Source organism: Pseudophryne corroboree, chromosome 6 (genome assembly GCF_028390025.1).
Source record: "Pseudophryne corroboree isolate aPseCor3 chromosome 6, aPseCor3.hap2, whole genome shotgun sequence".
Lineage (NCBI taxonomy): Eukaryota > Metazoa > Chordata > Amphibia > Anura > Myobatrachidae > Pseudophryne > Pseudophryne corroboree.
Window position 1 is genome coordinate 829486245 of NC_086449.1, and position 13763 is coordinate 829500007.

Consider the following 13763-nt stretch of genomic DNA (forward strand, 5'->3'; position numbering starts at 1 on the left):
ATTTTTCATGTGGATAGAGCGGAATTGAGGACTCGTCCTCAATTTTTGCCTAAGGTGGTTTCTTCATTTCATATGAACCAACCTATTGTGGTACCTGTGGCTACGAGTGACCAAGTCTCTGGATGTAGTCAGGGCCTTAAAAATCTATGTAGCCAGGACGGCTAGGGTTAGGAAGACAGAGGCTCTGTTTGTCCTGTATGCAGCCGACAAGGTTGGCGCTCCTGCTTCTAAGCAGACTATTGCTCGCTGGATCTGTCACACTATTCAGCAGGCTCTTTCTACGGCTGGATTGCCATTACCAAATTCGGTAAAGGCCCATACGACTAGGAAGGTGGGCACTTCTTGGCCAGCTGCCCGAGGCGTCTCGGCATTACAGTTGTGCCGAGCAACTACTTGGTCGGTTTCAAACACTTTTGCTAAATTCTACAAGTTTGATACCCTGGCTGATGAGAACCTCACGTTTGCTCAATCGGTGCTGCAGAGTCATCCGCACTCTCCCGCCCGTTTTGGAGCTTTGGTATAAACCCCATGGTCCGTACGGAGTCCCCAGCATCCTCTAGGTCAGGACGTAAGACAAAATAAGATTTTAAACCTACCGGTAAATCTTTTTCTCCTAGTCCGTAGAGGATGCTGGGCGCCCGTCCCAGCGCGGACTAAATCTGCAAGACTTGTATATAGTTGTTGCTTACATAAGGGTTATGTTTCAGTTGAGATCGGTCGTTGACTGATGCTGTTTTTGTTCATACTGTTAACTGGTTGCATATATTCCAGGTTATACGGTGTGATTGGTGTGGCTGGTATGAATCTTGCCCTTCGATTACAAAATCCTTTCCTCATATTGTCCATCTCCTCTGGGCACAGTTTCTCTAACTGAGGTCTGGAGGAGGGGCATAGAGGGAGGAGCCAGTGCACACCCATACTAAAAGTTCTTTATAGTGCCCATGTCTCATGCGGAGCCTGTATATACACCATGGTCCTTACGGAGTCCCCAGCATCCTCTACGGACTAGGAGAAAAAGATTTACCGGTAGGTTTAAACCCTTATTATTTCCCATATGTTCCCCCTACAGACAGGAGTGTTCCTGGGGGAAGTTGATGGCTCCTTGATGACCCAGCTTCTGCAGATGGAGATTTTCAGGCAGTAAGTGTCACTCTCTATCCTCTGCATATCATCCAGGGATCAGCGGAGGCCTCAGAGGTCCCATATGGGAAATAGCAGCAGAGTCCACGTGGCCTGTCTTATATTTCCCATAGCAGTGGAGTCCACGTGGCCTGTCTTATATTTCCCATAGCAGCGGAGTCCACGTGGCCTGTCTTATATTTCCCATAGCAGCGGAGTCCACGTGGCCTGTCTTATATTTCCCATAGCAGCGGAGTCCACGTGGCCTGTCTTATATTTCCCATAGCAGTGGAGTCCACGTGGCCTGTCTTATATTTCCCATAGCAGCAGAGTCCACGTGGCCTGTCTTATATTTCCCATAGCAGCAGAGTCCACGTGGCCTGTCTTATATTTCCCATAGCAGCAGAGTCCACGTGGCCTGTCTTATATTTCCCATAGCAGCAGAGTCCACGTGGCCTGTCTTATATTTCCCATAGCAGCAGAGTCCACGTGGCCTGTCTTATACCACCAGCACCAGACTAATGACAGTATCACTCCCCCGAGGCTTCTCTGACTGATCCTGTCTCTCCAGTATACATTACACTATAGGACCGGCCAGGTGATCCGCCTCCTCGGAATATTCTTGCAGATCAGCATGTAGAGGAATCTACACAGAAATGTTTAATTCTTATAATAAAATGTGTGGGTGAAGTTACATTCCCCTTCCTCAGGGGGGCACTAGTGAGGCGCTATCAGTCATGGGCCCTCATTCAGAGTTTATCGCTCGCTAGCTATTTTTTGCAGCGCTGCGATCAGATAGTCGCCGAACACGGGGGGGTGTATTTTCGCTTTGCAAGTGTGCGAACGCATGTGCAGCCGAGCAGGACGAAAATGTATTTTGCAGTTTCTGAGTAGGCCTGGACTTATTCAGCCCTTGCGATCACTTCAGCCTGTCCGGGGCCGGAATTGACGTCAAACACCCGCCCTGCAAACGCCTGGACACGCCTACGTTTTCCCTACCTCTCCGTTGACATCCATAAACGCCTTCTTCCTGTCAATCTCCTTGCGATTGGTTGTGCATATGGATTCATCGCTAGAAGCAATGCACAGCAGCGATGCTGTTTGTATCCGTACGACGTGCGTGCGCATTGCGGTGCATGCGCATTAGTAACCTGATTGATACGCAGTGAAAAACGGCAGCGAGCGATCCACTCGGAATGAGGGCCATGGTCTCCACACATGGTGACATAGGCTGCATGCTCTGTGGAAGGAGATCCTGAAACCATGACCTGCAGTCTCTCACTACTAACACTGTGAAAGCTCCATTCAGAAATGAATAAGAATAGTATTGTGGAGATTCCCTTCAGTGATGGATCTTCTATAATTCTATGGTCAATGTTGTGCTCTAGAACAGAACAGACAGACATATATGTGCAGGATATTCTGCCAGTATAGTCCTACCTCTCTGTATATCTGGTTTTATTTTCTTTATTATCCAATATAAAATACTATATCACATCATGGCTACATTCCATAAGGACAGTGCCCCCAGTGGCCATTACATTGTACTACAGTAGCACAAGTGCTTGGCTCTAGAAGCTTACAGCGTTTATATACAGATGTTATGAGGGTTCCTTAGCTGTAGCTGAATCAATGTTTTATGTACAATGCTGCTTTATCCCCTCTTACATCTCCCCAAAATCAGGTTCTCTGTTCTCCTGGGGCGATATAAATGACTTCTCACCCGCATAATATCCTCCTGTCTCTTGCAGAGTGACGCTGTACGATTACCAGGCGATGTGCAAACTACCTTATCACCATCATAGCGGAGGCCGCAGCCTGCTCAATGTAAGATCTGTTTTCATCATATGTAATATACAGAGCAGGATAGAGCAAGATGGCGGGCGTACGTCATGTGTTTTATACAGAGCAGGACAGAGCAAGATGGCGGGCGTACATAATATGTAATATACAGAGCAGGATAGAGCAAGATGGCGGGCGTACGTCATGTGTTATATACAGAGCAGGACAGAGCAAGATGGCGGGCGTACATAATATGTAATATACAGAGCAGGAAAGAGCAAGATGGTGGCCATACGTCATGTGTAATATACAGTGCAGGATAGAGCATGATGGTGGCCGTATGACGTGTAATATACAGAGCAGGATAGAGCAAGATGGCGGGCATACGTCATGTGTAATATACAGAGCAGGATAGAGCAAGATGGTGGGTGTACGTTATATGTAATATACAGAGCAGGATAGAGCAAGATGGCGGGCGTACGTTATATGTAATATACAGAGCAGGATAGTGCAAGATGGTGGCCGTACGTTATATGTAATATACAGAGCAGGATAGAGCAAGATGGTGGGTGTACGTTATATGTAATATACAGAGCAGGATAGAGCAAGATGGCGGGCGTACATTATATGTAATATACAGAGCAGGATAGTGCAAGATGGTGGCCGTACGTTATATGTAATATACAGAGCAGGATAGAGCAAGATGGTGGCCGTACGTTATATGTAATATACAGAGCAGGATAGAGCAAGATGGCGGCTGTACATCATATGTTATATACAGAGCAGCATAGAGCAAGATTGCGGGCGTATGTCATGTGTAATATACAGAGCAGGATAGAGCAAGATTGCGGGCGTACGTCATGTGTAATATACAGAGCAGGATAGAGCAAGATGGCGGGCGTACGTCATGTGTAACATACAGAGCATGATAGAGCAAGATGGTGGGCGTACGTCATATGTTATATACAGTGCAGGATAGAGCAAGATGGCGGGCGTATGTCATATGTTATATACAATGCAGGATAGAGCAAGATGGCGGGCGTACGTCATGTGTAACATACAGAGCAGGTTAGAGCAAGATGGTGGGCGTACGTCATATGTTATATACAGTGCAGGATAGAGCAAGATGGCGGCCGTACGTCATATGTAATATACAGAGCAGGATAGAGCAAGATGGCGGGCGTACGTCATGTGTAATATACAGAGCAGGATAGAGAAAGATGGTGACCGTACGTCATGTGTTATATGCAGAGCAGGATAGAGCAAGATGGCGGGCGTACGTCATGTGTAATATACAGAGCAGGATAGAGCAAGATGGCGGGCGTACGTCATGTGTTATATACAGAGCAGGATAGAGCAAGATGGCGGGCGTACGTCATGTGTTATATAAAGAGCAGGATAGAGCAAGATAGCGGCCGTATGACGTGTAATATACAGAGCAGGATAGAGCAAGAAGGCGGGCGTACGTCATGTGTAATATACAGAGCAGGATAGAGCAAGATGGCGGGCGTACGTCATGTGTTATACACACAGCAGGATAGAGCAAGATGGCGGGCGTACGTCGTGTTATATACAGAGCAGGATAGAGCAAGATGGTGGGTGTACGTCATGTGTAATATACAGAGCAGGATAGATCAAGATGGCGGCTGTACATCATGTGTAATATACAGTGCAGGATAGAGCAAGATGGCGGGCGTACGTCATGTGTAATATACAGAGCAGGATAGAGCAAGATGGCGGCCGTACGTCATATGTAATATACAGAGCAGGATAGAGAAAGATGGTGGCCGTATGTCATGTGTAATATACAGAGCAGGATAGAGCAAGATGGCGGCCGTATGACATGTAATATACAGAGCAGGATAGAGCAAGATGGTGACTGTACGTCATGTGTTATATACAGAGCAGGATAGAGCAAGATGGCGGCCGTATGACATGTAATATACAGAGCAGGATAGAGCAAGATGGCGGGCGTATGATGTGTAATATACAGAGCAGGATAGAGCAAGATGGTGACTGTACGTCATGTGTTATATACAGAGCAGGATAGAGCAAGATGGTGACTGTACGTCATGTGTAATATACAGAGCAGGATAGAGCAAGATGGCGGGCGTACGTCATGTGTAATATACAAAGCAGTATAGTGTATATTGTGTGTATATGGCCAGACACGGTATGTACGGGTTTGGTTCTATTTGCCACCCGACCGGGGATGGTAAGTATACTTAATACTTAACCCCCGTCCCCCTAGCCCACCCTCCTCGCAGTCTAAACATTACCCCCCATTCCCCCCGCTGCCTAAACCTAACCCTCGCCAGTGCTGCCTAACCCCAAATTCTCCTCCCTGCAAGCAAACCCCCCCCCCCCCCCCCTCCTCCCCACACCTTAAATCTAACCCTCACCCCCCGGGGCGCAGTATAAGTGACCAGCACCAGAGCCTGCGCTGGATATACCTGTCTGTGTCATGGCTCCTGTAATCTTACCTAGGAGCAAAGCTTTAATATACAGGTTCTATTGACTCAAGTGGGTCTGACCGTCTCGTTCCTCCTGTCTTCCAGCCGCTCTTCGCCTTGGTCTCAGCCGCCCAGTGGCTCCTCAGTAACCTCGTCCTGTAAGTATGTCGCCCGTAAGATGACATCACTCTGTTATATCAGGGCCAGGTAGAGCCGAGCGTCTTCTGTGACCCTGGATGTGTCTCTGGGTGGGATTAATGTGGGGCCAGGTCACCTACGGCTATATTATACATTACATTATACAGTAATTACCTGCACACTGCTGAAGCCCCTGTATCTACATAACACCATGCAAAGGTCCATACAGCTGGATAGCTGGAGGCTACATACACCCATGCCAATATGCCTGAAATAACCTGCCATACGTTTCTATGTTCTCCCCCTGACTTGTAGGTTTATCCTGGAGTTCAGTATTTGTCCATTATGGTCCTCTGATAACACCGCAGAAGGTAGGTGACCATGAATCACATTGTGTCTTTATTGGAAAGGATTGGGTGCAGCCGTTTGTTCATGTCTTATGTAAACCCTTGGCTCTTCAGCTGCTGGGATTTGTAGTCCACAGCTGGATAGTCTTAGGCTACCTTCCTCTAGAATGTGATTATTTGGTACACATAAAGTGGTTCTGCTGGTCTGTGGGGTTACATTGTGGAGGGTGGGGGATGGGAGGGTGATGATGTCACAGGGTGACACATCTTACTGGTCTGTGGGGTTACATTGTGGAGGGTCGGGGATGGGGTGTGTGACCGGACGGTCCCGTACGACAGCCCTCACCCGTACACAGAATAAATGTTTAGGTCACACGGGACCTGACCACATAGGGGATTCCCGCTTACCATCAGTAACAGCCTGTTACTGACTCCACACACTGCGCAGTGGGCGGGTTCTACGCTGCCACCACCAAACTCCTAACCTGCCGTGGTGTCTGGAACCAAGGTTCTGCTTGGTATGCGTCGACACGCCGCCTTACCACATCGGTGTGGTGTTGACGAATCCCCACTAGTCGCTTGACTAGGCCTCTAACTGGTAGCTGGCTGGAGGCGGAGCTTGGAGACGCTGGTTACACCCTGGAGAGCCGGAAAACTGAGCTAGGTTTCGCCTAGCCCTGCAGGTCACAAGATGAAGTGGTGTTCTTGAGGCAGATGATGTTTATTTGCGATAGTTCTAAAGAGAACTCTTCCCTATTGCTAGGGGAAACAGCGTACAGCAAGATGTTCACAGCAGAATGAGTTGGTATAATACACTCTGAAGCTCACAGGCCTCCTCTTTTTATACAGTTATACCACAATGCATCTCAGTGGGTAGTTTCCACCTGAGTCCTTTCCATCCAATCAGGATAACTTACAAAATATAAATATATTACATTTTAAAAGGATATGTGTATGAAGCAACTTCCTCCTTCCTGTCACACACAAAGTTTGGTGTCATTTAAACGCCAATTCCTACCACCTGGTAATTTACACTTCCACTTTGAGACATTTAACACATAGCTTCAAAATACAAATATTTATCATCCTTCCTGCATATACCATTCAGGATTCGTATATCATTTAAACCAGCTACATAAATAATTACACGTTTCCAAACCCATACCAGTCATTACCAATTTACATATGGGATAAGGAAATTCCCAGTGATTAACATCTTTCTCTAAGGAACTCACACCCAGCCTTTACCTGCTGTGCACTGTCCAACATTAAAAGGTTTTGTCATTCCCCCCATCTGCTAGCAGAGGGCAATTAGCATGCCATTTCCTATTCCCAGAAGACAGGGGAAAGTGCATTTTTTTCCTTTAAAATACAGGTGACCACATCTTAAATAGACATACATTTAAACATGCAATCCTACACCTGTGCACAGAGCACTACATATGACATGTTAAAACACATCATTAAACATATTTTAAAGAGTCAGCGCCGTAAGTACATTTCAAATATGGTGCCTAGCACCAGTTGTCCTTAAAATGGCCCTGGGCACTTAAGGGCTAACCCCTTACGTGCCGTGGCCGCCAATAACCATGTGGCCGCCAGGGTCTCCGGCCACAGGACGTGATGATGTCACAGGGTGACACATCTTACTGGTCTGTGGGGTTACATTGTGGAGGGTCGGGGATGGGGGGTGATGATGTCACAGGGTGACACATCTTACTGGTCTGTGGGGTTACATTGTGGAGGGTGGGGGATGGGGGGTGATGATGTCACAGGGTGACACATCTTACTGGTCTGTGGGGTTACATTGTGGAGGGTGGGGGATGGGGGGTGATGATGTCACAGGGTGACACATCTTACTGGTCTGTGCGGTTACATTGTGGAGGGTGGGGGATGGGGGGGTGATGATGTCACAGGGTGACACATCTTACTGGTCTGTGGGGTTACATTGTGGAGGGTGGGGGATGGGGGGTGATGATGTCACAGGGTGACACATCTTACTGGTCTGTGGGGTTACATTGTGGAGGGTGGGGGATGGGGGGTGATGATGTCACAGGGTGACACATCTTACTGGTCTGTGGGGTTACATTGTGGAGGGTGGGGGATGGGGGGGTGATGATGTCACAGGGTGACACATCTTACTGGTCTGTGGGGTTACATTGTGGAGGGTGGGGGATGGGGGGGTGATGATGTCACAGGGTGACACATCTTACGGAATCAGCATTCCTGAATTAACCCCTCTTATGCTGTGTTATAGCCAGATGTCATTGTTACTGTAGTAATTTGGCCGATTGATGTTTTGAAGAACGTGTGACGTGTATGTGTCATCATGTAATATGTGGTTGATGATGTCACAGCATCTCTCCTCATTTCTTTCATTCATTCTTCATCCATGTGACCTCATTGACGTCTCATTCATCATGTGACCTTTCACCTGACATGCAGCAAAGTCCTTTTTCCATCACTGTAAGTAAGAGAGTGCCAGTCCTCCACTCGCCTGAGTGAGCGCATGCCAAATACATTGCAGAACAGTGACACGAGAGCAATCTTCTGTGACGTCACCCTGAATTTAATCACGTGTCACACACATCCTGTCACACACAATCTGTCTCTCATAGCCTGTCACTCACATCCTGTCACTTACAATCTGTCACACACATCATGTCTCTCATATCCTGTCACTCACATCCTGTCACACACATCCTGTCTCTCATATCCTGTCACACACATACTGTCTCTAATATCCTGTCACACACATCTTGTCTCTCATATCCTGTCACTCACAATCTGTCACTCACAGCCTGTCACTCACATCCTATCACACACAATCTGTCACTCACAATCTGTCACTCACAGCCTGTCGCTCACATCCTGTCTCGTCACAGCCTGTCACTCACATCCTGTCTCTCACAGCCTGTCACTCACATCCTGTCACTTGCAACGAGACACAACCTGTCACATCCGCACACTCACACCCTGTCACTCACATTCTGTCATTTACAACCTTTTACTCAATGACCCTGCCCCTCACTCATTGATGTTACTTTGTGCCCCTTATTCCTCGCCCAATGGGCCGGATGCACAGCTGGCCTCAGTATAGTGCATAAGCAAAGTGGCTGCAATCACTATACTTGCACACAAAACATAATATACAGTATGCCCGAGCATTGACAGAAGCACCAGGTAGCATCATTGGTGTATGTGTCCATCAGCCAATCACTAGTGCTGGTATCTGGCATCATTGTGCATTTGTCCTGCTCTTGTCCACCCGCAAATAATACGACTTTCTCAGTGCCGCCCTGCATCTTTCCACTGCCTTCCTGTACTCAGCCTCCGTCTCACCCTCTAGGCCCATGCGAGTGTAAGTGATGCCAGAATCAGGCATACCTGCGATGCACAGGATGATGTCACATAAGCCGCACTGAGCAGATCGGCATAGGTCTCGCTGTGCATCAGGCTCTATACCTCCTGACCCTGTCCTCTCAGCTCCTCACCCACATCAGCCTCCCATGCTCAGGTCATAGTCAGTGACATAATCCCATGTGTCCCCTTCTACCTGCAGCTCACAAGCACAAGAAGCAAGACATGCTACAGCCGTGTGACACCGAGTACCCGGCCTTCATGCATGACACCTCAATCCAGGAGGCTAATGGAATCATCGCATGCGGCTACTGCCAAAAGTAAGACCCACACCCACTCACCCGCACCCATTCCACCCCCCAGTCATGGTTTATACCACATATCGCGCCACCAGCTCCCCGCGTGCTGCGGTCAGGTCACATTAACAATAAGGGGTAAATTTACTAAAAATCAAATCTCACCCGTTTGTCCGAGATTAGGGACCTTTTTTTTTACTGAAATACAGAAAGGTACTTCATTAAAAAGGATGGAGATGCTAGGATATTAGGAAAAGCTTGCTAGGCTAGGCATGTTTACACTGGAAAAAAGGAGATTGAGAGGGGACACGATAAACATTTACAAATATATAAGGGGTCAATAGCGGGGGATATGTTTTTGGCAAGATCATCACAGAGGACACGCGGACACCCGATTAGGTTAGAGGAGAGGAGATTTCGTACACAGAGATAGAAAGGTTTCTTCACAGTAAGGACAATACGTATTTGGAATTCCCTGCCGGAGAGAGTAGTAATGGCGGACCTGGTCATTACTTTTAAGAATAGGCTAGATAAATTCCTAATGGATAAGTATATACAGGGTTATGGTGGGTAAATCATGCACTATAGTAATAAAAGAAAGGAGTATTTGAGTCAACGGCTAAACATTCACCACAGTTCAAATTAGTTTAAAAAATATTTTAGTCTAGGAGACCACTAACAGGTTGAACTCGGTGGACAAATTGTCTTTTTTCACCCTCAGAAACTATTTATGTTACTACGCTCCCATGTTTTGTGTTTTCCGATGGTGTATGCAACAGTTTCACTGAGAATCACCAAACAATCCCGTAAATGGCTGTGATGCATGGTGGAGGTGGTATATAGGGATGAAGTGGTATACAGGGAGGAGGTGGTATATAGGGATGAAGTGGTATACAGGGAGGAGGTGGTATACAGGGAGGAGGGGGTGTGCAGGGAGGAGGTGGTATACAGGGAGGAGGTGGTATATAGGGAGGAGGTGGTATACAGGGAGGAGGGAGTGTGCAGGGAGGAGGTGGTATACAGGGAGGAGGTGGTATATAGGGAGGAAGTGGTATACAGGGAGGAGGTGGTATACAGGGAGGAAGTGGTATACAGGGAGGAGGTGGTATGCAGGGAGGAGGTGGTATACAGGGAGGAAGTTGTATACAGGGAGGAGGGGGTGTGCAGGGAGGAGGTGGTATACAGGGAGGAGGGGGTGTGCAGGGATAAGGTGGTATACAGGGAGGAGGTGGTATACAGGGAGGAGGTGGTATACAGGGAGGAGGTGGTATACAGGGAGGAAGTGGTATACAGGGAGGAGGTGGTATACAGGGAGGAAGTGGTATACAGGAAGGAGGTGGTATGCAGGGAGGAGGTGGTATACAGGGAGGAAGTGGTATACAGGTAGGAGGTGGTATGCAGGGAGGAGGTGGTGTGCAGGGAGGAGGTGGTATGCAGGGAGGAGGTGGTATGCAGGAAGGAGGTGGTATACAGGGAGGAAGTGGTATACAGGGAGTAGGTGGTGTGCAGGGAGGAGGTGGTGTGCAGGGGGGAGGTGGTATACAGGAAGGAGGTGGTATACAGGAAGGAGGTGGTATGCAGGTAGGAGGTGGTGAGCAGGGAGGAGGTGGTGTGCAGGGAGGAGGTATACAGGGAGGAAGTGGTATACAGGGAGGAGGTGGTATATAGAGAGGAAGTGGTATACAGGGAGGAGGTGGTATACAGGGAGGAGGGGGTGTGCAGGGAGGAGGTGGTATACAGGGAGGAGGTGGTATACAGGGAGGAGGTGGTATATAGGGAGGAAGTGGTATACAGGGAGGAGGTGGTATATAGGGAGGAAGTGGTATACAGGAAGGAGGTGGTATACAGGGAGGAGGGGGTGTGCAGGGAGGAGGTGGTATATAGGGAGGAAGTGGTATACAGGGAGGAGGTGATATATAGCGAGGAAGTGGTATACAGGGAGGAGATGGTATACAGGGAGGAGGGTGTGTGCAGGGAGGAGGTGGTATACAGGGAGGAGGTGGTATACAGGGAGGAGGTGGTATACAGGGAGGAGGTGGTGTGCTGGGAGGAGGTGGTATACAGGGAGGAAGTGGTATACAGGGAGGAGGTGGTATATAGGGAGGAAGTGGTATACAGGGAGGAGGTGGTATACAGGGAGGAGGGGGTGTACAGGGAGGAGGTGGTATACAGGGAGGAGGTGGTATATAGGGAGGAAGTGGTATACAGGGAGGAAGTGGTATATAGGGAGGAGGTGGTGTGCAGGGAGGAGGTGGTATACAGGGAGGAAGTGGTATACAGGGAGGAAGTGGTATACAGGGAAGAGGTGGTATATAGGGAGAAAGTGGTATACAGGGAGGAGGTGGTATACAGGGAGGAGGGGGTGTGCAGGGAGGAGGTGGTATACAGGGAGGAGGTGGTGTGCAGGGAGGAGGTGGTATATAGGGAGGAGGTGGTATACAGGAAGGAGGTGGTATGCAGGGAGGAAGTGGTATACAGGGAGTAGGTGGTGTGCAGGGGGGAGGTGGTATACAGGAAGGAGGTGGTATGCAGGTAGGAGGTGGTGAGCAGGGAGGAGGTGGTGTGCAGGGAGGAGGTGGTATACAGGGAGGAAGTGGTATACAGGAAGGAGGTGGTATATAGGGAGGAAGTGGTATACAGGGAGGAGGGGGTGTGCAGGGAGGAGGTGGTATACAGGGAGGAGGTGGTATATAGGGAGGAAGTGGTATACAGGGAGGAGGTGGTATATAGGGAGGAAGTGGTATACAGGAAGGAGGTGGTATACAGGGAGGAGGGGGTGTGCAGGGAGGAGGGGGTGTGCAGGGAGGAGGTGGTATATAGGGAGGAAGTGGTATACAGGGAGGAGGTGGTATACAGGGAGGAGGTGATATATAGCGAGGAAGTGGTATACAGGGAGGAGGTGGTATACAGGGAGGAGGGTGTGTGCAGGGAGAAGGTGGTATACAGGGAGGAGGTGGTATACAGGGAGGAGGTGGTATACAGGGAGGAGGTGGTGTGCAGGGAGGAGTTGGTATACAGGGAGGAGGTGGTATATAGGGAGGAAGTGGTATACAGGGAGGAGGTGGTATACAGGGAGGAGGGGGTGTGCAGGGAGGAAGTGGTATGCAGGGAGGAGGTGGTGTGCAGGGAGGAGGTGGTGTGCAGGGATGAGGTGGTATACAGGAAAGAGGTGGTGTGCAGGGAGGAGGTGGTATACAGGGAGGAGGTGGTATATAGGGAGGAAGTGGTATACAGGTAGGAGGTGGTATACAGGGAGGAGTTGGTGTGCAGGGAGGAAGTGGTGTGCAGGGAGGAGGTGGTGTGCAGGGAGGAGGTGGTGTGCAGGGAGGAGGTGGTATAAAGGAAGGAGGTGGTATGCAGGTAGGAGGTGGTGAGCAGGAAGGAGGTGGTATGCAGGTAGGAGGTGGTGTGCAGGGAGGAGGTGGTATGCAGGGAGGAGTTGGTGTGCAGGGAGGAGGTGGTATACAAGGAGGAGGTGGTATACAAGGAGGAGGTGGTATACAGTTTGGACAATTCACAGGTGCAAACAAGACTTTCCGTGTTCTGTTGTTTTCTCATACGTCCTAGAGGATGCTGGGGTCACATCAAGAACCATGGGGTATAGACGGGATCCGCAGGAGACATGGGCACTTTAAGACTTTGAATGGGTGTGAACTGGCTCCTTCCTCTATGCCCCTCCTCCAGACTCCAGTTTAGAATTGTGCCTAGGGAGACTGGATGCACTCTGAGGAGCTCTACTGAGTTTCTCTGAAAAGACTTACCGGTATGTTAGGTTTTTTATTTTCAGGGAGCTCTGCTGGCAACATTCTCCCTGCATCGTGGGACTGAGGGGAGAGAAGCAGACCTACTTTTGTGAGTTTCAAGGCCCTGCTTCTTAGGCTACATGACACCATTAGCTCCTGAGGGTTTGGAACACTAGGTTCGCCTAGGGGCTCATTCCCAGAGCCGGCCGTCACCACCCTTGAAGAGCCAGAAGTCAGAAGACAGGTGAGTAGAAGAAGAAAAGAAGACTTCAGTGACGGCTTATAAGGTACCGCACAGCGATCACACGCTGCGCGCCATGGTCCCACACACAACAGCACTACAGGGTGCAGGGCGCGGGGGAGGGGGGGGGGGGCGCCCTGGGCTGCATATAAACCTCAAAAATAAGACTGATTTAGTTGAAAATAGCGGGACTGAAGCGTGCCATTAAGGGGGCGGGGCTTAGTCCTCTCAGCTCACACAGCTCAGCGCCATTTTCTATGCAGACACGCTGGTCCTTCCTCACA

At 49.2% G+C, this 13763-nt stretch overlaps 1 protein-coding gene across 7 annotated transcripts in view; it reads left to right on the forward strand.

Moving 5' to 3' along the window:
- Nucleotides 1-13763, forward strand: part of CACNA2D4 (calcium voltage-gated channel auxiliary subunit alpha2delta 4) — a 367390-nt gene that overhangs the window by 330990 nt on the left and 22637 nt on the right. For 6 of the 7 annotated variants that reach the window (XM_063929351.1, XM_063929344.1, XM_063929349.1 and 3 more), the window contains 6 exons: nucleotides 1070-1140; nucleotides 2871-2946; nucleotides 5460-5512; nucleotides 5808-5863; nucleotides 8285-8305; nucleotides 9402-9519. In XM_063929351.1, the coding sequence (XP_063785421.1) occupies nucleotides 1070-1140; nucleotides 2871-2946; nucleotides 5460-5512; nucleotides 5808-5863; nucleotides 8285-8305; nucleotides 9402-9519 (395 nt within the window). The remainder of the gene's footprint in view (nucleotides 1-1069; nucleotides 1141-2870; nucleotides 2947-5459; nucleotides 5513-5807; nucleotides 5864-8284; nucleotides 8306-9401; nucleotides 9520-13763) is intronic. The other variant, XM_063929346.1, reaches the window with a different exon arrangement.